Source organism: Rhinoderma darwinii, chromosome 7, assembly GCF_050947455.1.
Source record: "Rhinoderma darwinii isolate aRhiDar2 chromosome 7, aRhiDar2.hap1, whole genome shotgun sequence".
NCBI lineage: Eukaryota > Metazoa > Chordata > Amphibia > Anura > Rhinodermatidae > Rhinoderma > Rhinoderma darwinii.
In genome coordinates, this window is record NC_134693.1 from 78836476 (window position 1) to 78861005 (window position 24530).

At 42.2% G+C, this 24530-nt stretch overlaps 1 protein-coding gene across 1 annotated transcript in view; it reads right to left on the minus strand.

Annotated features, from left to right (window-relative positions):
- Positions 1–273: 273 nt before the first annotated feature.
- DESI1 (desumoylating isopeptidase 1) overlaps positions 274–24530 on the minus strand; it is a 37507-nt gene continuing 13250 nt past the window's right edge. The window contains exons 3-6 of the mRNA XM_075833598.1: positions 16117–16186; positions 12988–13097; positions 5399–5521; positions 274–552 (exon numbers count right to left, since the gene is read on the minus strand). Coding sequence (XP_075689713.1) covers positions 459–552; positions 5399–5521; positions 12988–13097; positions 16117–16186 — 397 coding nt within the window. The 3' untranslated portion in view covers positions 274–458. The remainder of the gene's footprint in view (positions 553–5398; positions 5522–12987; positions 13098–16116; positions 16187–24530) is intronic.

Here is a 24530-nt window from a genome sequence, read left to right on the forward strand (position 1 = left end):
TATATTCTGCTCTATGTGACTGTGATTTTCATATAGTAACTTACACTGCAACGGTCCTGAATGTCATCTATGCATCTAAAAAAAATGGCTGCTGATGAATATTCATGAGGGGCTCCAACCTCTTGAATACAAGATGTAGCAGCCGAAGACACAAGCCGACTCTTCAGACTCATTTGCTTCAAAGGGAAAGTTACCTAAAATGGTGCAAGGAGGCACTAAAAAAAAAAAAAAAAAAAAAGGTAATTTACCTGAAGTTCTATAAGGGATTATTTAATAAACAAATTATTATTTTACACCCCAAAAATTGGCAAAGGCAAACATTCAAAATATAGTCTAATGTCCTACTGCAAAAGTTGAATGTAATGAAACAAGGAACGGTTAGGGTCAGAAATATATAATAAAAGTCAATTAAGTTAAAAAGCAGGGCACAGCTCACATTGGAGAGCAGTAAATCCCGGTTAGCTTGGTCCATTTTGCCTGTTAAAACGGTTTCCCCCAGGTGGCTGAATTTGAACAGAATCCAGCAGAGGGCGGAGGGCCTGTCCAAAAGGTCTGGAAGAAAAAAAAATTATATATAATCAATGTTTTTTTAATATAGTAAATGTTAGTCTTGTAAAATAGGTAAAGGGGAGGTTTGAAAAGCTGTGAGGGGGAAACAGTAAATCCCCCTGTGAAGGTAAACAAGAACAAATAGGTGTTTTAGGAGTCTCAACTTTGTTGTACGATGTAGGGGGAGCAGAGGTGGCACAGTGCTGAAAAGCAGGAGATAAGATAATATCGGGGGACATTTCTCAAGACGAGTGCAAGGGATAGTGGGGCAGTTGGCAATAGCAACCAATAAGGTTGCTGCTTCAATTTATCCATGGGTTTTTGAAATAGAAGAGCTGGAATCTGGTCAGTTGCTATTGGGAACTACTCTACTTTCCCCCAGTATTCGTTTTTAGAACTCTCCCCCTTCATCCGAACTTCCTATCCCAGTGAATTATTCTAAAGTCAGAAAGTCCCAGGCTGAAATAACCAATAACTGGTAAATTTATCAAAACAGTCTAACATCAAGGCGGACATTGTTGTCCATTACCAGATTTACAATGTGTTTTATGTTTTGCACAAGAAGGAATACATGTAGGGGGGAGATCTGTAGTTGCAAACGAGCATATTCCATTAAAAAAAAAAAAAGGGAAAAAATAAAAAAAATAAAAGTGGTTGTCCAGCTTCGACAAGTCAGTTATTTTTCTGTATAATTAAAAGTTATATAATTTTTCAATACACTTTCTGTATTAATTCCTGATGGTTTTCAAGATCTCTGCTTGCTGTTATTCGGTAGGAACAGTCATTATTTAATTCCAGTGGATACAACTCTGTCCATGGTCATGTTATACACACCCAGTGCACAGCTCGTTACATTTACAGCTAACCTCCCAACCATCCCGGATTCAGCAGGACAGTCCATGATTACGGGCGGTGTCCCGCTGTCCCGAGCGGCTGGTGGTATGTCCCAGTATCAACTGTATCTGCCTCCTCAGAATGCAGAACAGGGAATGTCAGCTCCCTTCTCCAGCATTCACTGTCCACTCGTCGAGCTACTTTAAGCGCGGAGCCCTGGACGTCATTGTCCACATATGGACAGTGATGTTGGGCTTTCAACTATGGAGTCCCTGGCAAGAGAAATGCAAGCTCTCTGGCCAGAGACTCCCATCTTGGGAAAGCCCTTGACGTTACTGTCCATATATGGACAGTGGCTCCTGCAGGAGCGGAATCCCCGGCCAGAGCGTTGCCGACGCTCTGGACGGAAATTCCGGCATCTCAAAGCCCCCAACATCACTGTCCATATATAGACCGTGACATCAGGGGCTCCTCTTGGAGCAGATTCCCTGGCTAGAGCTTCAGAAAACGCTCTGGCCAGGGATTCCACTCCAGGAGTAGCCCCTTACATTACCGTCCATATATGTAGAGACGCCAGGGGCTTCTTCAACAACGGAATTCCTGGCCGAAGCGCAGAAAAAGCTCTGGCCGGGGACCCCGCTGCTGGAGGGAGCCCCTGACGTCACTTCAGTGAAGTCAGGGGCTCCTTCTAGGGTGTATATATACGGTCTACTCCTGGAGCGGAATCCCTGGCCAGAGAGTCGCTGGTGCACTGGCGAGAAGATTCCGCTCCTGAAGAGGCCCCTGGCATTACTGTCCATTATATATATATATATATATATATATATATATATATATATATATACACACACACACACACACACTTGCAATTAGCAACCCAACTGAATGCCAAGACAAAGTTATCACATTTGCAACTATTTCTCTTTACAGTTATATTTTCCCATGTATGTGAATATAACTCCCCCATGAGAAAAAACAGCTTATAAAGGATGCTATTGTATTCTTGTCTCCAGGTGCAATTCTGACGTAAGCACCTAATGAAGAATTATAACATGACATTTGAAAATGTATTGTATGTCTGTGATTGGCGCAATATGAAATATTCTCATTGTATGCTTTTGGCTGAATCAAATCTATTGTCACATTGCCTCTGATTGGTTAACCTCCAGCCCACACCCCTTTGAATGACATTGTAATGCAGTTTGGCAATAAGCCTCAGAAGTATTTTCAGCATACAAGCAGCGTCTGTCTTATTCCTCTCCGAATATATATATATATATATATAAAAAATCTCCTGATTAGGAACTGGACAAATTTCCTGAAGTGAGTATGTTGTAACACTCGTCTAACTTTCAGTCTAATATATTTTGAGCCAGGACTTCCGCAACATGCTATATGGGGGAATTTGTGTGGACATTATTATGTATGGGGGCATCTGTGTGGGCATTATACTGCATGGGGGCATCTGTGTTGTCTTTGTACTGCATGGGGGCACTATACTGTGTGGGGGGAGCGATTTGGTATTATACAGTGTGGAAGGCACTATGGCGTATTATACTATGGGAGCATGATACTGTGTGGGCTGAACTGGTTGTGTTTGGGTGGGGTTAGAAGCATGGCTTAACTCCTTAACGCCGAAGGACGGATATATCCGTCCTCAGCAGCTGCTAGTTCGCGCAGGACGACGGATATATCCGTCCTGTGATGGCGCGGGTACTGAGACTGTACCCACGCGATCAGCGGGAGGAGCACGGCTGTTATAAACAGCCTGGCTCCTGCTGCAACTGCCGGAATCGAAGCGCGCGCCGATTCCGGCAGTTTAACCCATTAAATGCCGCTGTCAATAGTGACAGCGGCATTTAATGTGTTTGACAGAGGGGGGAGCTCCCTCTGTCACCCGATCGGCGCCCCCGCAAACAAATCGCGGGTCGCCGTCGGGTTTCCATGACAGCCGGGGGTCTAACAAAGACCCCCAGGTCTGCCTTCAGCATCTGCCTGTTAGGCGATGCCGGAGGCATGACCTAACAGGTTGCCTGTCAGTTTTACACTGACAGGCAATAATGCTTTGGTATACTAAGTATACCAAAGCATTATATATGCGATCGGCACATCGCATAGTGAAGTCCCCTGGTGGGACTAAAAAAAAAAAATGTAAATCCGTTAAATAAAGTTTGTGAAAAAATAAAAATAATAATTACAGTCAAAGTCAAATAAAACTACTTTTTTGGCCCAAAAAGTGGTTTTATTTAGTAAAACGGTCAAAACAAATCACACATACACATATATGGTATCCCCGCGTTCGTAACAACTTGACCAATAAAATGAACATATTAATTAAACCGCCGGATGAACGGCGTCCAAAGAAAACGCAAAAAACAACGTCAAAATTCTCTGTTTTCTCCCATTCCCCCCATAAAAAATAAAATAAAAGTTAATCTATAAGTCCTATGTACCCCAAAATAGTACTAATAAAAACTACACATTGTCCCGCAAAAATCAAGCCCACGTACGGCCACATCGACGGAAAAATAAAAACGTTACGGCTCTTGGAATGCGGCGATGCAAAAACAAGTAATTTTTTTCTAAAAGGGTTTTTATTGTGCAAACGTAGGAAAAACATATAAAACCTCTACATATTTGGTATCCCCGTAATCGTGCCGACCCATAGAATAAAGTTAACATGTTATTTACGCTGCGTAGTAAACGGCGTAAACTTATAACGTGAAAATCAATGCTGGAATAGCTGCTTATTTTCAATTCTCTCCTAAAATAAAGTTAATAAAAGTTAATCAATATGTTATAAGCATCTAAAAATGGTCCAATTACAAAATACATCTCGTCCCGCAAAAAACAAGCCCTTATACGGCTATATAGACGGAATAAAAAAAAAAAGAGTTACGACTCTTGGAATGCGACCGTGAAAAAACAAAAAATAATCCTTGGTCATTAACGTGCAAAATGGCCCGGTCATTAAGGGGTTAAAAGGAAAAAGTTTGCTGCTATGCATGCCACATAGTTTGTCCCCCCCCTTTACCATACATGAAAGTTGGGAGGTATGTTACAGTATGTGTATCAGAGCTGTGTTTTCTAACAATCCCAGCACCTGTGTGTTCCTCACATGTTCATGGACAGCATTTTATCCACTGGAAGTAAAAATTAAAATGTGCCTACTGAATATTAGCAAGCAGAGATCTTGAAAAACCATGAGGTATTAATACAGAAAGCATAAAGGAAAATTAAATAACTTAGTTATACAAAAATACCATAAATTTGCTGAACCTGTACAACCCCGTTAAGCACAGCGGGCTGTTCTATATTAGGCGAATGATGTGGTGGTTGATGTTCAATCTGTAGCAATGTATGTTGAGGTTTATCAAGATGGTCTCTTTTTGAGAACTGTAGCATTGGAAAGATTAAGAGAAGTCCTGGGGCAAGTAACAACCATAAGTTAAATGGATCTCTATGGGAAAGATGCCCGCTTTATTTTCTGACCAGAAGCCATCTTGTCTATATAATAAATAGTGTGAATGGTTTATTTTTTAAGGGGTGTGTAGGGCTTTTTTGTATCAGTGGACATTTAGAGGAAGGAATATTCTCTACAAGGAGGAGTAAAGATGTTCGATATTGAGAGCCTGACATCCCTGATTCGGAGCAGCGTGTGAGATCAGCCTTATTTGAAAAAAAATGTCCTTGCTTAATTCTGACAGAATCTGTTGCCATTCTTGGCACAAAATATACGACTGCACGTAGCCATCTGTACATACGTATACACAGAGACGTAACTTGTAGCTCTTGTGCCCCAGTGTAAATTTGTAACAGAGCGCCCCCCCCACCTACCATGTATCATTTATAATACTAGTGACTTCCTATGTTTCTACAGGATAACTACAATGGAGAGAAAGAGAAAATGGCGTTTTTTATATGGGGCACAGTAACCGTTTTCCCACAGAGTAGGCACACACATATATATATATATATATATATATATATATTTATATTTTACACACATACTTACGTAGACAGGACCTCGGACGGCAGCTCTGTAATATATGAAGGAATCTTCCTCCCAGTCAGAAATTGAGCAACTTCATTGCTAAATGTATTGCAGTTGTGATCAAATAAATGGTAGGACTCCCCACTGTGGAGAACAGAGAATATAACAGCAATTATGAAACCACCATTGTTTTGTGGAATATGTTGGAAAAATTACCTTAAATGCTATGTACATACACTTTGGAATGGATTTTTTAAACATTAAGTCTTTGTTTTTAAGCGCTTTCTTTTTAAACTTTTATTAAAAAGGTTTTACTTTTTACAATACAGCTTCTATGTATCCGGTGTACATAAAAGCAGTATTGTTCTCGCTCTTCTATTCAGTCAGTTCAGCTCGACTGGGAGCCGGTTCTGTATTTCTCGATCACATCTAAGTACAGCAAAAGGTTTCATAAGGCAAGCCTAAAATTTCCGCAGATCTTTAGAAACACAAACGGATTTGCAGATGAATGGGTGTTGAAGCTCTACCTCATCTTCATGCTGCTCACATACACGTAGTGATCATTCATAAGCGACATAGGTTTTAGAAAGGAACGGTCCTCCTTTACGAGTAGAGTAATGTGGATAATATTTTATGGCAGACATGGGTAATTCATATCTCACACAGCTGCCAGTAAGGTAAAATCAGCATAAAACGGGTGCGGTTTATGGCAGCCTCAGTGCCAAGATTGCTTTTATGAGAGAGTCAATTTGGCTCAGTGGTGGTACTTATCAGGGGTATAAAACGGTTCAGACATAACATTTCTACTGATTAAAAATATATTGATCATATCTAATTGTTTTGTTACTATACACACATTATCGTTAGGACGGTTCATGATTGTTCCTTAACCCCTTAGTGACAAGCCCATTTTAGGCCCTAATGACCAAGATATTTTATTCGTTTTTCTATATTTTTTTGGGGGGGGGGGGGGGGGATTATAAAAAAAACCTGAAATTCCGCCATTGTTCTATGAGTTTTTAAATTGACGCCGTTCACTGTGCGACGTAAATAACATGTTACCATTATTCTATGTGTTGGTACGATTACGGCGATACCACATATGTTTTTATGTTTTACGACTTTTGCACAATAAAAAACACTTTTGAACTAAAATATTTTTTTTTTGCATCGTTGCTTTCCTAGAGCCGTAACTTTTTTATTTTTCCATCAATGTAGTGATTTTTTGGGCTCGTTTTCTGCGGGACGAGACGTAGTTTTGATTGGTACTGTTTTGGGGTGCATGGGACTTATTGATCCATTTTTATTCTGACTTTTTTGGGGGGCAACGGAAAAAAATTGCAATTTCGCCATTGTTTTTTGCGTTTGTTTTTTTTACGGTGTTCACCTTGCGGTTTAAATTACATATTAACTTTATTAATGGAGTCATTACGGTCGCGGCGATACCATATATGTGTACTTTTATTTATTTTTTACACTTTTAATGGAAAAAAATGGATTTATTTGTTTACTGTAATTTTTATTATTAATCTTTATTTCACATTTATTATTTATTTCACTAGTCCCACCAGGGGACTTTACTGTGCGATCTTCAGATCGCTGCTATAATGCTTTGGTATACTTCGTATACCAGAGCATTATTGCCTGTCCGTGTAAATATACCGGCACGTCCTAACAGGCATATGTCCAGGGCAGACCTGGGGGCTTTCATCAAGCCCCCGGCTGCCATGACACCCCATCGGAGACCCGCGATTGCATTCGCGGGCCGCCGATGGGTGACAGAGGGAGCGCACTCCCTCTGTAAACAAAGTTAAATGCCGCGGTCGCTATTGACGGCGACATGTAACGGGTTAAACGGCCGCGATCTAAGTAAACTTCGATCGTGGGCGTTGGAGCAGGAACTCAGCTGTCAGACAGCTGAGCCCCGGCTCCAGCCTGCACGGGAGACCCGTGCAGGACTTAGACTAGGCTCACGTGAAAAGGCGTCAGCCTAGCCTAAGGCCCCTTAGTGACGAACGTGAAAAGGCGTATTGTTGGTCGCTAAGGGGTTAAAGAGGCTCTGTCACCAGATTATAAGTGCCCTATCTCCTACATAATCTGATCGGCGCTGTAATGTAGATAACAGCAGTGGTTTTATTCTGAAAAGCGATCATTTTTGAGCAAGTTATGAGCAATTTTAGATTTATGCCAATTCGTTTCTTAAAGACCAACTGGGCGTGTTTTTACTTTTGACCAAGTGGGCGTTGTACAGAGGAGTGTATGAGGCTGACCAATCAGCGAGCAATCAGCGTCATGCACTTCTCATTGTTTCAACTCAGCATGATCCACAGCACAGTGTGATTGTGCAGTGAAAGAAGCTGGGCTGGAACAATGAGAAGTGTATGACACTGATTGGTCAGCCTCATACACTTCTTTACAACACCCACTTGGTCAAAAGTAAGAACACGCCCAGTTGGTCTTTAAAGGAACAGTGTCACCACAATTTTTTTTTTAATATGTTAAAGATGTTAGTGCTTTATTAAAAACGTTTGGATTAAGTTGTGTGTTTGTGTGTTACTTTTTCTTATTTTTACACTTTTTCTTCCCTATGGGGGCGGCCATTTTTTTTTCCATTTCTGTATGTGTCGATTAACGACACATACAGACATGGAATACGGCAGCTCCAGTCCCATAGGGACTGCGAACGGGGCCCGTTCCATCCACTTCAATGTACGCCGTCTGTGTGGGAACGGCGCATGCGCCGCTCCCACACAGTCCAGTTTGAAATGCGCGCTGTCCGGCGCCATTTTCCTGTGGACCGGAAGTCGCGGCCGGACAGTAAGATTACTACTTCCGGTCGCGGCTTCCGGACTTGTGCACTTGGACCAGCGGCAGCAGACGGAGCGGACGGACCGGAGGGAGCGGCGGCGGCAGGAGCAGGTAAGTTATTTCTATGTATGTTCGTGTTTCAGTGTGTTTACTACTGTATGTAAACCTTCTACACTGTGTGTTAGCTCAAAAAATGGCGACACACTGTAGGAGGTTAGACCGTTCAATCCCCTAGTTTATCCCGGCACTAGCCAGGATAAAGGAGGGGGGGATTCTCAGAGCTCACTAGAGCGAGGGATTTTTACCCAATTTTGCAGCATAAAGCAATGTGGTTGCTTTACCACATGCAATGCTGCAATTTTGGGAATGGCTCCATCTAGTGACCAGTGCTGGGAAATATTATAAATTAGAATCCAATCTATAATATTTCCTGACTCGTGAAAAAATAAAAAATAAATTAGAACAATGTTTAATCACCTACACACTAATTGTTTAACAAAAAAAAAAAAAATCATGTTTTGCTGGCAACACATTCCCTTTAAGAAACGAATTAGCATAAATCTAAAATTGCTCATAACTTGCTAAAAAATTATCGTTTTCCAAAATAAAAACCACTGCTGTTATCTACATTACAGCGCCGATCAGATTATAATCTGGTGACAGAGCCCACCGGGTCAATTTTGGACTTAAAGGGACAGTGTCACGATTCTTTTTTTATTAATATATGTGTTTTTATTTAATAAAATCTTATATTGACTTTAGTTTTTCACACACGTTTTTTTTATTTTTTATTAACACTTTTACTTTACTGGGGGCTACCATGTTTTATGTCATCTGTGTATGTGTCTCTGAACGTCAGATATACAGATGGAATACGGCAGCACAGTGCATAGAATTAGGTTTTCAGTACGGGACAGTAGTTCCACGGAGAGGCAGGGACTCCTAGCGTCGTACATAACTATGATGCTAGGAGCCCGGCTCCCTGCAGTGTGTTCGGCCCGGGACTTGCGGCCGAAATACGTTCCGTCTTTTACGGACCGAACTTGCTCGTGTGAATCCAGCCTAAAGGGGTTTTTTTGGTTTTAGAAGTGGATGGAACTGTACCCAGTCTAGGAAATGCTCTATGAGCTAAATGCAACAGGAGCTGCACAAATCGCTCAGCTAGTTTGTTTCAATGTATCAGTCTGGAATCCAGGTTGCTTAGCTCAAAGATCATTGGCTAGACTGCAACAATTTTATCCACAGAGGGCAGGACTAGCTATTTATGGGCTTGCATATACACCAAGGGTGTACCATAGTGATAAATTTGGCACATCTCCTGACTCCCTGGTGTAGGTTAAGCCGGAAAACCTCTTTAAGGATCAACATTTTTTTGTTTAATAAGAACTTTTCTAAATTGGACTACCGATGATCGGCAAAGGGTTGACTTCTCAGAGGAGTCACATTTTCGGCTTCATCGAACAGATGGACGTTGGCGTGTCAGGCAAGAAACATCAAAGAACAAACACCCTGCACCCATTGCTGCAGCGTTATGGTCTGGGGAATTTTTTCATGGCATTCTCTGGGTCCACTCATCCATGTGGAAGGCACTCAACCGATTTGGGTATGAATACATCGTTGCAGATCACGATTACCCATACATGCGGTTTGTCTTCCCTGGGTCAGATGGAATCTTCCAGCAAGACAATGCGATATGTCACACGGCTAGAAATGCCCGATAGTGGTTGGAAGAGCACGACCATGACTTCCAAGTACTTCCCTGGCCCACTAATTCACCAGACTTGAACCCAATTGAGCATCTGTGGAACCACCTTGATTGTCTTGTTCGCCCCCACACCCTCCAGCAAATGTGGGAAGCACTGCAGTCAGAATGGCTCCAGATCCCTGGGACAACCTAATAATGTGACTCGACAGTGCATATGGTAGCATTTAATTTACATTTTTTTTATTTTTTATAATCACACTATGAAAAATACAAACAAAAAAAAACAAACATTATGGCAGATTTACGAAATGTAACCTCTTGGCGAACCAGTACACCCTGGTGTGGGGGGTGATGTTTGAAGCGCACTCACGCGCTGAGCGCGCTCCATTTCCTGCGGCTGTCGGCTGTGTTTCACAGCTGACACCCAGGACTAACAGCCAGGAGCAGCGATCGCACTGTTTCTGGCTGTTTAAGCCCTCAAATTCTGTAGTCATTCGTGACCGCAGCATCGGAGGCGTTAAAAAGAGGGGGGTGACCCCCTCCGACATCTCATCGCCCCCCAACGAGATAGGGGGGTGACGATGGTTATTATGGCAGCCCAGGGGCCTAATGAAGGCCCCCAGGACTGCCTTGACTCTGCCTCTATTAAGCCCTGCCTCTGGCAGGGCTTAACAGATGCCTGTAAAAATGAATGACGATATACTTCAATACATTAGTATTGCAGTATATTGTACCAGCGATCTAACGATCGGGGGGACTAATAAAATGCGTAAAAAGAAGTGATAAAGTTTTTAGAAGTTAAAAAACAAAAAAAAACAAAACAAAAACCTTTTCCCACTAAAGTAATGTGAAAAAAAAAAAATCGTGTAAACAAAATTGGCATTGTTGCGTCCGTAAAAGTCTGAACTATTACACTATAGTGTTATTTAACGCGCACGGTGAACTCCGTAAAAAATAAAAGTGGTAAACTTCCAAAAATCACAGTTTTTTTGTCACCTTAGCTCCCAAAAAAATGTAATAAAAAGTGATCAAAAAGTCATATGTACCAACAAATGGTGCCAATAAAAACTAGAGCTCGTCCCGCAAAAAATAAGCCCTCACACCGCTCAATGCACGGAAAAATAAAGTTATGGCTCTCAGAATGTGGTGAAACAAAACAATTTTTTTTTAACAAGAAGTTTTGTTTTTTAAAGTAGTAAAATATATATTTTTTAAAAATCTATATAAATTTGATCTCACAGTAATCGTATTGAGCCACCGAATAAAGTTAAGTTGTTGTTTTTACCACACGGTGAAAGACTTAAAAACGGAACCCAAAAAATATTGGAGGAATCAGTTTTTTTTCAATTTCAGCCTGCAAATAATTTTATTTCAGCTTCTGAGTACATTATATGGTACTTTACATGCTACCAATTGAAACTACAACTCTTCCCGCAAAATATAATCCCTCACATCAATCTATTGACTGAAAAATAAAGACGTTATGGTTCTTGGAAGGCGGGAAGTGAAAAACGAAAAATCAAAAAATGGCTGTGTCCTTAGATCAGGCAGTCAGAAAGTGCACTAAATTTATCACAGTGGTGCATGCTGTATAATACATTTGGTGAATCCAGCTAGACATTTTTCTCTTCCTTATACCACTTTTGATTTGGCTTTAAGGGGTTGTCCACTACTGGACAACTGATGACCCATCTCCCGGATAGATAATCAGTATACGATCGGTGGGGGTCTGAGACCCGGACCCTGCACCGATCAGCTGCTCCGGCTGCCTCTGGGCACCAGGTGTCATTGCACAGTATGCAGTGTACGGAGTCGGAAGCAGATGAATGGCGTTAACCATAAGTGTAAGTTCACACGTAGCGTAGACACTGCAGATTTTCCAAAGATGATTTTATTGCGGAACATTCGCAGCGTACTACAGGAGTAGCAGAATCTATCCTTACATTCCTCCTTGTGCACATAAAATATACAACTATCTGGAATGACCGAAGGTATGCCCTAACAGGACAGCAAGTTTTAGCCATGGCGAGTGTGATGCCAGGGCTGACGAGCATAAGACAAAGGGAGCAACCTACTGGTTTGCAGAGCGATCAGTACTGGTCATGATGCATGCAGGGTTAAATAAGTTGTTCCAAGATCGCCATTTATCACCAAGGCACCGGATAGGTAATAAATGTGTTATCGCTTGAAGCCCCACCGTTCACTAGTATGAGGGTCCCAAGTTCCCCGCTCCTTCTCACTGCGCAACCGCCATATATCAAGGTCACAGTACTCTATACATCGTACTGGTAGGAAAGGCGAGCTATGAAATTTGTTCCTATACCGATTGTTAATAGCTAAATGACCAGGGAAAAATTAAAAGTAATTTTACTACAATAAACTACTGTATAACAATCTTTTAAGGTCGGATACTATTGAATCTATGGCCAGCATTAGAGGAGATTACAATTGAATGTCAGTCTATAGGTATACACACAACAAACTTGGGAAAGGGGTTCTACTTTCAGAAAGGAGCCACCAAAGGAAGCCACAGTCAGTCGTGTACTTCCATGCAATAGCTGCTGCTGGGCACATGTTGTATTATATGGTGGCCACTCAGATGAAAATGTAAATCATGGGCGGCTCGAGACTGTCAGAACGGGAGCTGCTCTAATTCTGGTTCATAGAGGGGGGTCCCGGATGGGGAACCCCCCTCTATGAGGTCCAAATGCTATATAAAAAGAAATTGAATGCAGTCAGGGGAAATTCAAGAACATGTAGCCAACATAAAGGCTTCTTTCAGATTACACCTTGTCAAAATAGAAACCAAACATCGTACCAATGCAGACACACAGAGACAGGGGCAACCACATAATGTGACCCTGCCAATTCCCGTGGTTGTGTTATTACAGAAAGACACTAGTGGGGAATTTATGAATCGATCTATGCCAGTGGTTTTTTTAAAAAAAATAAAAAACGTAAATGGAGCTTGGGGAAAAGGGGCTGCTAGCTGGCGTAGATATGATTTTCTAGAGAAGGGATGGCCAGAGATGCGCCTGATTTATTATCATCTATAATAATATCTGACTCTTTCATTTATATTAACAACAATGCCCACCTGAAACCAGATTCTCCCAAAGATGACAAGTACTCTAGAAAGATCTCTTCTGTCACTTCAGTGGTGCCAACATCTATTACATTGTCTGGTTCACCCAGCATTGTGCCCCCCTACAAAAAGGGAAAGAAAAAGATGTTACTGTGAATAGAAAACCAGCATTTAAACAGTTAAATGACTGTATGGTACTTTAAAGCAATGATAATGCTCGCTACAGTTATAGAAAATACTCATTTAACACTGATCCAGTCCGCTATCATAATAAGAAAACCGCCATTCACACTTGTTCTTTGTTGAATGGGGACATTCACTTTCAATGCTTAAACAATAGAAAAAAGATAATCTACAAGAAGTGCAAACTGCACAGAGCAATAAACTCCTATTATCAATTGTTACCAGAGAAGAAACCTCTCCATTAGATACTCCACTTAAAGAAAACCCGTCATGTCAAACATGCATTCTGATATGAGGGTAGCATGTTATAGAGCAGTAGGAGCGGATCAGATTGAAATATAGTTGTGTGCACAAAGATTCAGGATAACCTGTAATTTTATGTTTTTATTTCAATCTCTCAGGTTCTGGGTTAAAGAGTCTAGTGGGCAGTCCTGCTTAGTCATTCGTAGCTATTTCAGTATTGATACAAAAAAGGCTGTCAATCAATGGTTGAGACCGCCCACTTAACATGTCGTTCATTTAAATCCCTGCTTACTTTGGGCTAAAGAGTTATTTGAATCTTTTCCTACAAAACTCTATCAATCTGCTCAGCTCCTACTGCTCCATAACATGCTGCCTGCAGATTAGACGGAATTTATAACGTGACCGGTTCCCTTTAAACTGTGCATGACCTGAACAACTGTTCAAAGGTGCGTTCTTTACTGGTCAGTGACTACCTCTCAGAGACTAAGATAGATCATGCGGTTAGCATTCTGACACTCTTCATGTACTGTATATGAGTCGGCAGGGCTGAAGTAAGCTTGGTGCAGGCCCCATGGGGAAAAAAAAAAAACAAACAACCTGGTGGCGGTCCCCCAAAATATTTTTTTTCCTAAAGTAACCGTAGTTGCTGAAGCGGGGGCCATATTTGACCACATGCCTGTCTGCTGCTGCCATCCTTCCCCAACGTCCACTCGTATCACAGTCCCTTTCTGTTCAACTTCGCATCCACCGCTGGCAGCCACTCCGCTGCATTCAAGCTTCTCCTGACTATCATCGTGCTGGGAGGATCTGGATTCAGTTTTAGCGACCGGGGGGATCCCATCGTTGGGCCCCCAGCGTTTATCACCTATCATGTGTTACAGTATCACCGGATTTATTATTTTGATTTTGCTTAGAACATAAATGAAAAGCATGGTCTTTGCTGCATTAGGCTGTGTGTACGTTAATTGTTTTGAAGTTTTTCTCTTAACCCCTTAGTGACCAGCCCATTTTAGGCCCTAATGACCAAGCTATTTTATTCGTTTTTCTATAGTCGCATTCAAAGAGCTATAACGTTTTTATTTTTTCGTCTACATAGCTGTATGAGGACTTTTTTTGCGGGATTAGTTGTGCTTTTTAATGTCACCATTTTTGGGTACATATAATTTTTAGATTAACTTTTATTAACCTTTTTGGGGGGGGGGGGGGATTATAAAAAAAACCTGAAATTCCGCCATTGTTCTATGCGTTTTTAAATTGACGCCGTTCACTATGCGACGTAAATAACATGTTACCTTTATTCTATGGGTCGGTATGATTACGGCGATACCACATATGTAGAGGTTTTTTTATGTTTTACGACTTTTGCACAATAAAAACACTTTTGAACTAAAATTATTTGTTTTTGCATCGTCTCTTTCCAAGAGGCGTAATTTTTTTATTTTTCCATCAATGTAGTGATTTTTTGGGCTTGTTTTTTGCAGGACGAGACGTACTTTTGATTGGTACTGTTTTGGGGTGCATGGGACTTATTGATTCATTTTTATTATGACTTGTTTGGGGGGCAATGGAAAAAAATTGCAATTTCGCCATGGTTTTTTGCGTTTTTTTTTACGGTGTTCACTTCGCGGTTTAAATTACATATTAACTTTATTAATGGAGTCATTACGGTCGCGGCGATACCACATGTGTACTTTTTTTTTTTTTTTACACTTTTACTAAATAAAACCACATTTTATGGAAAAAAATGGATTTTTTTACTGTACTTTTTATTAATAATATTTATTTCACTTTGATGACTGATTTTATTAGTCCCACTAGGGGACTTTACTGTGCGATGTTCCGATCGCTGCTATAATGCTTTGGTATACTTCGTATGCCAGAGCATTATTGCCTGTCAGTGTAAATCTGACAGGCAATCTGTTAGGACGTGCCTCCGGCGCGTCCTAACAGGAATATGTCCAGGGCAGACCTGGGGGCTTTTATCAGGCCCCCGGCTGCCATGACACCCCATCGGAGACCCGCGATTTCATTCGCGGGCCGCCGATGGGTGACAGAGGGAGCTCACTCCCTCTGTTAACAAAGTTAAATGCCGCAGTCGCTATTGACGGCGGCATTTAACGGGTTAAACGGCCGCGATCGAAGTAAACTTCGATCGCGGGCGTTGGAGCAGGAGCTCAGCTGTCATCAGACAGCAGAGCCCCGGCTCCTGCCTGCACGGGAGACCCGTGCAGGACTTAGACTAGGCTGACGTGAAAAGGCGTCAGCCTAGCCTAAAGCCCATTAGTGAATCACGTAAAAAGGCGTATTGGTGGTCACTAAGGGGTTAATCGTGGCAAAATTGAAATGGTAGCTAAAACGAAACGTCAGAAGCGCTGTTTCGAGCACTGAGCCGCTTAGTTCCTGTTCGGCTTTTTCCGGAAATAGTTGTAGCGCTGTACAGGCAAAGGCCTAACAGAAACTAAGTGGCTCAGCACTCGCACGAGGGCTTCTGCCGCTTCGTTTTAGCGATTGGTGGGGGGTCTCAGTGATGGGACCCCCACCAATCAAAATTTATGACATATCACTATGACATGTCAGAAGTTTGTTGAACGTTTAGTTACCCTTGAAATCTTGTCCATAGCAACCATATGAATAATATATTCACTTGGTTAAAAAAAAATAAAAAAACCCAGATCTGTGTGATGTACACCAGAAAAGCAGTCAATCAGTTTTTACCGGAACACAGCTGGTAATGCCCCCTCCACCATAGAAGAATTCTTCTTTAAAAACAATAATGGCGGTGTGCCTGCAAAACAAAGTAAACAAACAGTGAAATGTATTTGTTCTCCAATTTTAAACGATTCTATTATTTGTAACAATTTTGTAATTACTCCTTTAAAGAGGCTGTCACAAGATTATAAATGCCCTGTCTCCTACATAATCTGATCGGCGCTGTAATGTAGATAAGTGTTTTTTTTTTGGAGATTTATGCAAATTAGTTTCTTAATGACCAACTGGGCGTGTTTTTACTTTTTACCAACTGGGCGTTGTGAAGAGAAGTGTATGACTCTGACCAATCAGCATCATACACTTCTCATTGTTCCAGCCCATTGTTAAGTGTGATTGTGCAATGAAAGAAGCTGGGCTGGAACAATGAGAAGTGTATGATGCTGATTGGTCACTGATTGGTCAGCGTCATACACTCCTCTGTACAACACCCAGTTGGTAAAAAGTAAAAACACGCCCAGTGGGTCATTAACTAATTAGCATAAATCTAAAATTGCTCATAACTTGCTCAAAAATGATCGTTTTTCAAAATAAATACCACTTCTGTTATCTACATTACAGCGCTGATCACATTATGTAGGAGATAGGGCACTTATAATCTGGTGACAGAGCCACTTTAAAGAGAACCTTTCACCTCCCCATACATGTGCAGCATGTAATGGGCAGGGCTGCACAAACCCTGGGGCACTTCACATTTTTTTTCTACCCTCCTCCGTTATTTAGATATCGGTGCCGTTATATTTGGCGCCCGATATTTAAATAACCCCCTGAACTGTCAATGGTGCGTGTAATGGCAAGGGGGCGTGTAACTATGGCTGTGACACTGTCCAATCAGATACGGACAGTGTTACAGCAATAGCGAGTATAGGAGGAGAGAGTGTGCATGCGCGCATGCTCTCACTCTTCAGCTGTCAAGATCGGTCTTCTGCCGAACTGGCAAGGGGACGCGTCACTGCTACGGACAGTGTAAGAGCTGTGGAGAGGAGAGCACGCATGCTCTCCTTTCTCCAGCTCTTACACTGTCCGTAACATCGAATACATTTTCTGTACTGTGTATACATGTGCCTGTGTTAATATATGCCTCTTTATGCATTTGTATGTTCCAGTATATATATATATATATATATATATATATATACACATATATACACACACACACACACATTTTGCCTGTATGTCTAAATATCTATCTTCTATGTATGTACAGTATATATGTTCCAATATATATATATATATATTTTGTGGAGGGCAGCAATAGAGTCTCCTGCACAGGGTGCAATCCAAACCAAGTCTGCCCTGCTGAGACTCATTGTTTAAAGGGTTTTTCCAAGTTATTTAAAAAATTGGCCATGGTAGGAGGGAAAGAAAAATAAATTAAAAAAAAGTAAAAAAATAAAAAAAGATACAGCTCACCTCACGGATACCAGTTGTTCCAGCGTCGCCTCTCCCACCCCTGTTTATTGACGTAGCTGCAGCAATGATGTGCTTCTATACCAACATGATCACTGCAGCCAATCTCTGGTCTCAGTGGGCATACGGCACAGGATTGCCGAGGCCAGTACTTGGCTGTAGCGATCATAGGGGTATACGGGCACGTCATTGCTGCAGCTATGTCAATAAACAGCGCTGGAGTGGAATGGAGCGTCGGCACTGGAGCAACGGGGATCTACGAGGTGGGTAATGGCGTTTTTTGGTTTTTTTTTGCATCCCTACCATGGCAAATTCTTTAACCCTTTCGGGCACTTTGTCGTTAACACACGTTAAGGTGTGCAGTTACGTCTGTACTTTGACAGTTAACCACTGGCGGTGCTACCCTGCAGCGGCGGATATCCGTGCAGAGTGTCTGCCCCGCATTCCCTGTTGCCGATCAGCGGCCCATCGCCGCTGATTTGGGCAATTAGCCCCTTAGATGCCGTGGTCAATTGCCGCATTTAAGGAGTTAAGAGCAGATCGGCAGCCCCCACATGAAATAGTGGGGGCTGCCTATGGTTGCCACGGCAAGCCAGACAATTGCCTCTGGGCTGCCATGTACAGAAAGCCTATAAGGACCAGCCGAAGCCTAGTCTTCATAGTCTTCCTGTCACGTCACAATGACACAGGCTGGGTTCACACACCCTATTTACGGACGTAATTCTGGCGTTTTAGCCTCGCATTACGTCCGAAAATACGGCTCCAAAGCGTCGGCAAACATCTTCCCATTCATTTGAATGGGCTTTACAATGTTCTGTGCCGACGGTCATTTTTTTTTAAAAAGACGCCCGCGCCAAAGAAGAGCCTGTCACTTCTTGAGACATAATTTGAGCAGTTTTCCATTGACTCCATGGGAAAACAGAACCAATTACGTCCGTAATAGACGCAGCGAATAGCGCCTGCACATGCCAATACGTCTGAAATTTCCGGAGAGGTTTTCTCCTGATAACAGCTCCGTAATTTCAGCTGTAACGGAGGCTGCCGTGTGAACATACCCTTAGAATACATTACACTACGTAATGTATTCTAGCAGCGATCAGAGCTGCAAGTCCCCTAGTGGGACAAAAAAAAAAACAAAGTATAAAAAATGTTTTATAAAAGTGTAAAAATAAAAAGTTATAAGTTACAAAAAATGCTTTTTTACTATAATAAGTATTTTATTATAGAATTTTTTTTTACATGTTAACCGGTTAAGGACTAGGCTGTTTTACAGCTAAATGACCAGAGCAAATTTCACAATTTTGCTATGCGCTTCTTTAGATGACTATAACTCAGCAGGTGAATAAAGTTCATCTTTGAATTTTACACTCTTTTTAAAGGACAGATAGGGCTTTGTTTTAGTGGCATTTGTCAGTATATATAATTTTTATTTTTTTCTCTAAAGTGGGCAAAATTGGAAAAAAATGCAAGAATTTAGCAATTGCGCCAGTTTATGCTAGCATTTTTCACACACGGTATGGACCACGGACAAAATTAATCTCCTTTCACATTCTTCCACTTCTCCCGTGCATGGGGATACCAAATATGTGTGCCTTATTCACTGTGCGGGCATGTGCCAGGGCTTGGCATAAAAGGAGGCTTTTCGGTCCAGGAATTTTGCATTTGATTTTATAGCCGCATACTGTTTTCTGGGGGGCGTAATGCTGCTGAAACATTAGAATCACCCCATAAATGACTTCATTCACACAAGTAGACCCCACAAGGTTTCCTTCAAGGGGTTTATCATATTTTTAGCAAGTCCAGTTTTCTTCTGAAAGTTTCTTGAATAAGATGGAACAAAAAAAAATTCAGCTATTTTTTAGCAAATGCGTCAGTTTAGGCTAGTATTTTTCACATACAGTATAGACCACGGACAAAATTCATCTCCTTTCACATTCTTCCACTTCTCCCGTGCATGGGGATACCAAATATGTGTGCCTTATTCACTGTGCGGGCATGTGCCAGGGCTTGGCATAAAAGGAGGCTTTTCGGTCCAGGAATTTTGCATTTGATTTTATAGCCGCATACTGTTTTCTGGGGGGTGTAATGCTGCTGAAACATTAGAATCACCCCATAAATGACTTCATTCACACAAGTAGACCCCACAAGGTTTTCCTCAAGGGGTTTATCATATTTTTAGACAGTCCAGTTTTCTTCTGAAAGTTTCTTGAATAAGATGGAACAAAATAAAATTAGCTTTTTTTTTAACAAATGCGTCAGTTTATGCTAGCTTTTTCACACACAAAATGGACCACGGACAAAATTCATCGCATTTCACATTCTTCCACTTCTCCTGTGCATGGGGATACCAAATATGTGTGCTTTATTCACGGGCATGTGCCAGGGCTTGGCATAAAAGGAGGCTTTTTGGGCTTTTCGGTCCAGGAATTCTGCACTTGATTTTATAGCCGCATACGGTTTTCTGGGGGGCCTAATGCTGCTGAAAGATTAGAATCACCCCATAAATTACTTCATTCACGCAAGTAGACCCCACAAGGTTTTCTTCAAGGGGTTTATCATATTTTTAGACAGTCCAGTTTTCTTCTGAAAGTTTCTTGAATAAGATGGATCAAAATAAAATTAGCAATTTTTTAGCAAATGCGTCAGTTTATACCAGCATTTTTCACACACGGCATAGACCACGGCCAAAATTAATCTCCTTTCACATTCTTCCACTTCTCCTGAGCATGGGGATACCAAATATGTGTGCCTTATTTATCACATAGAGAAGTAGGAGGGCGGACGATAGAAGGAGCTTATTTCACAAATCGCTTTTTTTCAAAGCTGGTTTTACAAAACTCAGAGTTTCTATAACACGTCCAAAATATCTGCTCTTGAAGCAGAAATCCCAAAATATTCATCTAGGGGTATAATGGGAATTTATTTTTTTGGGTTTTCTAAAATAAGAAATTGCAGGTTTATGCAAATGGATCTATCCAGCAGATGAACTTTAGAGAATATGCAAACAGGACATCCACCCCCCACCCACCCATTCCCTCCCTCACCCTTGGAGTAAAATCAGGGGAAAAATAAAAACGTAATGTAGGGCAAATATATTTTCAACGAATTAACTAAAATCTAATAATTCAGAACAGTGTGGTATTTTTTAAAACATGGCTCAATGCACAGGCCTGGTTGTGAGGGACAGAAATATCGGGAATCTTTGCAGTGCCCGTCTTTTCTGCAGACGCGGCACTTTTTCTGAGGGTTGCTTCTGGTTGGTGTTGGGGGAATCAGACTGATGAAGTGTCTTTCAGTCAGTCGCGTGACATCCTCAGACTGGGGGCATTCTCGGGTGTCCTGAACATCAAAAATGAGGCCTTCAATAATTTTTTCCTGGAAATCCAGGTATGTGTCTCTGCCTCTGTTTTTTTTATAGAGCACAAATGAGTTGTGGATGGCCACCTGTAACAAATAAATGGCCACCTTTTTGTACCAGGTTTTAGTTTTGCGTTTTACTAAATAGGGCTGTAAAACCTGGTCGCTTAAATCCACCCCCCCCCCCCATGTACTTGTTATATTCGGACACGCTCACTGGTTTGTGCTTGTCCGATGTTGCCCCTCTTTCCCTCACTGCCACTGTTCCTGCGGTATGAATTGTGCTTAGCACATACACATCTTTGCGATCCCTGAACTTGACCGCCAGCAATTCTTCAGATGCATAAGCACAGGAGTCCCCCTTTACCATGCGCTTCCCCACTAATTGCTGTGGAAAACCAATTCTGTTTTTGCGCATGGTACCACATGCCCCAGTCCTTGCAGCATGCAAATGCCTAACCAGGGGCACACTGGAATAAAAATTATCACAGTACAGGTGGTACCCCTTGTGAAGCAGAGGCTGCATTATCTCCCACACGATCTTACTGCTGGTGGAAAGATCAGGGGGGCATCCAGGAACATTTATTGTGCGGTCCCGCCCTTCATAAATTCTGAAGGCGGTGGTATATCCTGACCCGCTTTCACACAATTTGTAGAGCTTAACGCCATATCTTGCCCTTTTTGAAGGTAGATATTGGCGAAAGCTAAGTCTGCCATGAAAGTTGAGGAGGGATTCGTCCACACTTACATTCTGCTCAGGGGTGTAGAGTTGCAGAAATAAATTATTCAGGGAATTTATTAGCGGTCTTATTTTGAACAACCGATCCCGGTTTGCATCGGTACTTGGGGGGGCCTGTGCGTTGTCATTGAAGTGGAGGAACCTCATTATTGTCTCATAACGAGACCTGGGCATTACTGCAGAATATACTGGGGTGGCTTGGGCGGGTCTTGTTGACCAGTAAGACCTAATGGAGGGCTTTTTGACAATACCTATATTTAGGGTGAGCCCCAAAATTTTTTTTAATTCCAGCAAATTGGTGGGCGTCCAATCTCTGGCATGGGTGGATGAAGGTTTCTGCCTTATATATTGAGTGGCATATAAATTTGTTTCGTGGACAATCTGATTTAGGATGTCGTCCGTTATAAATAAATGGAAGTAATCCATTTGGACAAAATTTGTATTGTCCACGGTTATGCCAGGAGTGGCAGTAAATCCGTGGATTCTAGGCCCAAAAGATGGGGCAGGTGCCCATACAAGAGCCTGGACTGAAGGGACCAGGCTGTCCCGTGCTACAGCGCTACTTGGCCCTGCGCTTTCATGTTCTGCAGTTTCAACTGCATCAGGGACAACGTCCCCTGAAGATGAACCTGAAGTGACGCTGTCATCGTCACTACCTAAAACAGGTTCCATCTCGGACGCCGTCTTTGATGCGGTCTCCGACTCAGACCACAGCATGGCGTATGCCTCCTCGGCGCTAAACAACTTCCTCGCCATAACGTAACTAACACTAACTAAACAAATTGTTGTTTTTTTTTTTATAACAAACACACAAAACTAACTGCTATATATATCTACACTACCGCTAACAAAAAAATAAACCGCTATTGCTATATATATTATATATATGTGGATATATATATATATAATTATATACTCCCTACCTGCCTATTCTAATAGAATAAAAGATAGAAAGGTAGATATATAGAAAAAAAGATAGATGGATAGATAGATTGTATAGATAGATTTCTATCTATCTATACAGAGAATGTTTTAGAGTGTAACTGTATTTTTTGTGTAACTGTAATCTTCTGGCAGCAATTCTCCCGAGTCTCTTCTTCTCCTCAAACTGAAACAATGTTTGAGGAGAAGAAAAGAGGCAGGAGATTTACTGCCAGAAAAGTCAAAATAAAAAACAAATGTGGTCGCTGTGATAGGTTTTCACAGCGACCACATGTTCAGGGACCATCAGATTGGTCCCTGATACTCTGCCCAGTGCCCAGAGCTGTTGGTAACAGCGTGGGCACAGGGCTGTGTGCACGCGATCGCGTGCACACTGTTTTCTATGCAGAAATGCATGTGATCGCTGTGATTGGTTGTCACAGCGATCACATGTTCAGGGGCCAAAAGATTGGCCCCTGACATTCTGCCCAGTGCCCATGGCTGTTAGCAACAGCCAGGGCACAGAGCTGTGTGCACGCGATCGCGCGTGCACAGTCTCTGAAGTGCCGCCGTAAATAGTCTATACGGCGGACTTCAGAGACCCTGACCGCTGGCCGTATAAATACGGCCAGCGGTCGGGAACCTGTTAAATAAAGTACACATATTTGGTATCACCGCGTTCGTAACGACCCAAACTATAAAAATATCATATTTTTGCCTGACACGCTTAGGCCTTATTCACATGAACATATATTACGTCCGTGCTACGCGCGTGAAAATCACACGCGTCGCACGAACCTATGTTAGTGAATGGGGCCGTTCAGACGGTCAGTGATTTTCACGCAGCGTATGTGCGCTGCGTAAAACTCACGACATGTCCTATACTTGGCCGTTTTTCACGCATCACGCACCCTTGAAGTCAATGGGTGCGTCAAAATCCCGCACGGCACACGGAAGCACTTCCGTGTGCCGTGCGTGATTCGCGCTACAGTAGTAAAATAAATGAATGAAACAAGGAGAACATCCTGCTTTTATGTTTGTAAACATAAAAACAGTGTCTTCACGCTGCCATATGCGCAGAAATGACGAAGACACGCAACACATACTGATGCCACACGGAACTTTTGCGCGTGCAAAACAGACACGTTCGTGTGAATAAGGCCTTAGTCTTCCCCCACAACTTTTTACAAGCATTAAAGAATTTTCTACGTTGGACCGGGTGAGTGTGGCTTTTTTCTCCCTACTTGCATTGTGTTACATATGGTCTTACTTTCGAAGCCCAGCACCTCCCTAGACTTATACCACAGCCCCTGTGGGCAGTGAAGTGCCGAATGTCCAGAAGGACAACTGGTCCCAGCAGTGCCGACTGATTCTCTTGTACTTAAAGAGGCTCTATCACCAACTTATAAATGGCCTATCTCCAACATAATGTGATTGCCGCTGTAATGTAGAGAAGAGTGTTTTTTTTTTTTGAAAAACGATCATGTTTAAGCATGTTACGAGCAATTTTAGATTTATGCGAATTCGTTTCTTAACCGCTTCCCGACCGCCCACTGTATATTCACGTCGGCACTTGCTGGGCTCTGTGCAGTGCCGACGTGAATTCACGGTGGGTGTTAAAAGCGCGATCCGGGTGTCTCAGAGTAGCGCTGACACCCGGATCGCGCTGTTATCACCTGCCTCTGGTCCCGGAGTTATGATCGGGACCTGATTAGTTCAGGTCCCGGTCATGTGATCGCAGGGAAGGTGTGTTGTAGCAACGAACTGGAAAGTTTGTTGCTATAACAAACTGGAAAGTTTGTTGCTACAACAAACTTTCCCGGGGACCGATTGCTGGTGCTGCAGTCGGTTACAAGGCAGAATCGGGGGCCATATAACGGGCCCCGGGTCTGCCATGCACAGCAGCCTATGAGAACCAGCCGGATGCTGGTCCTCA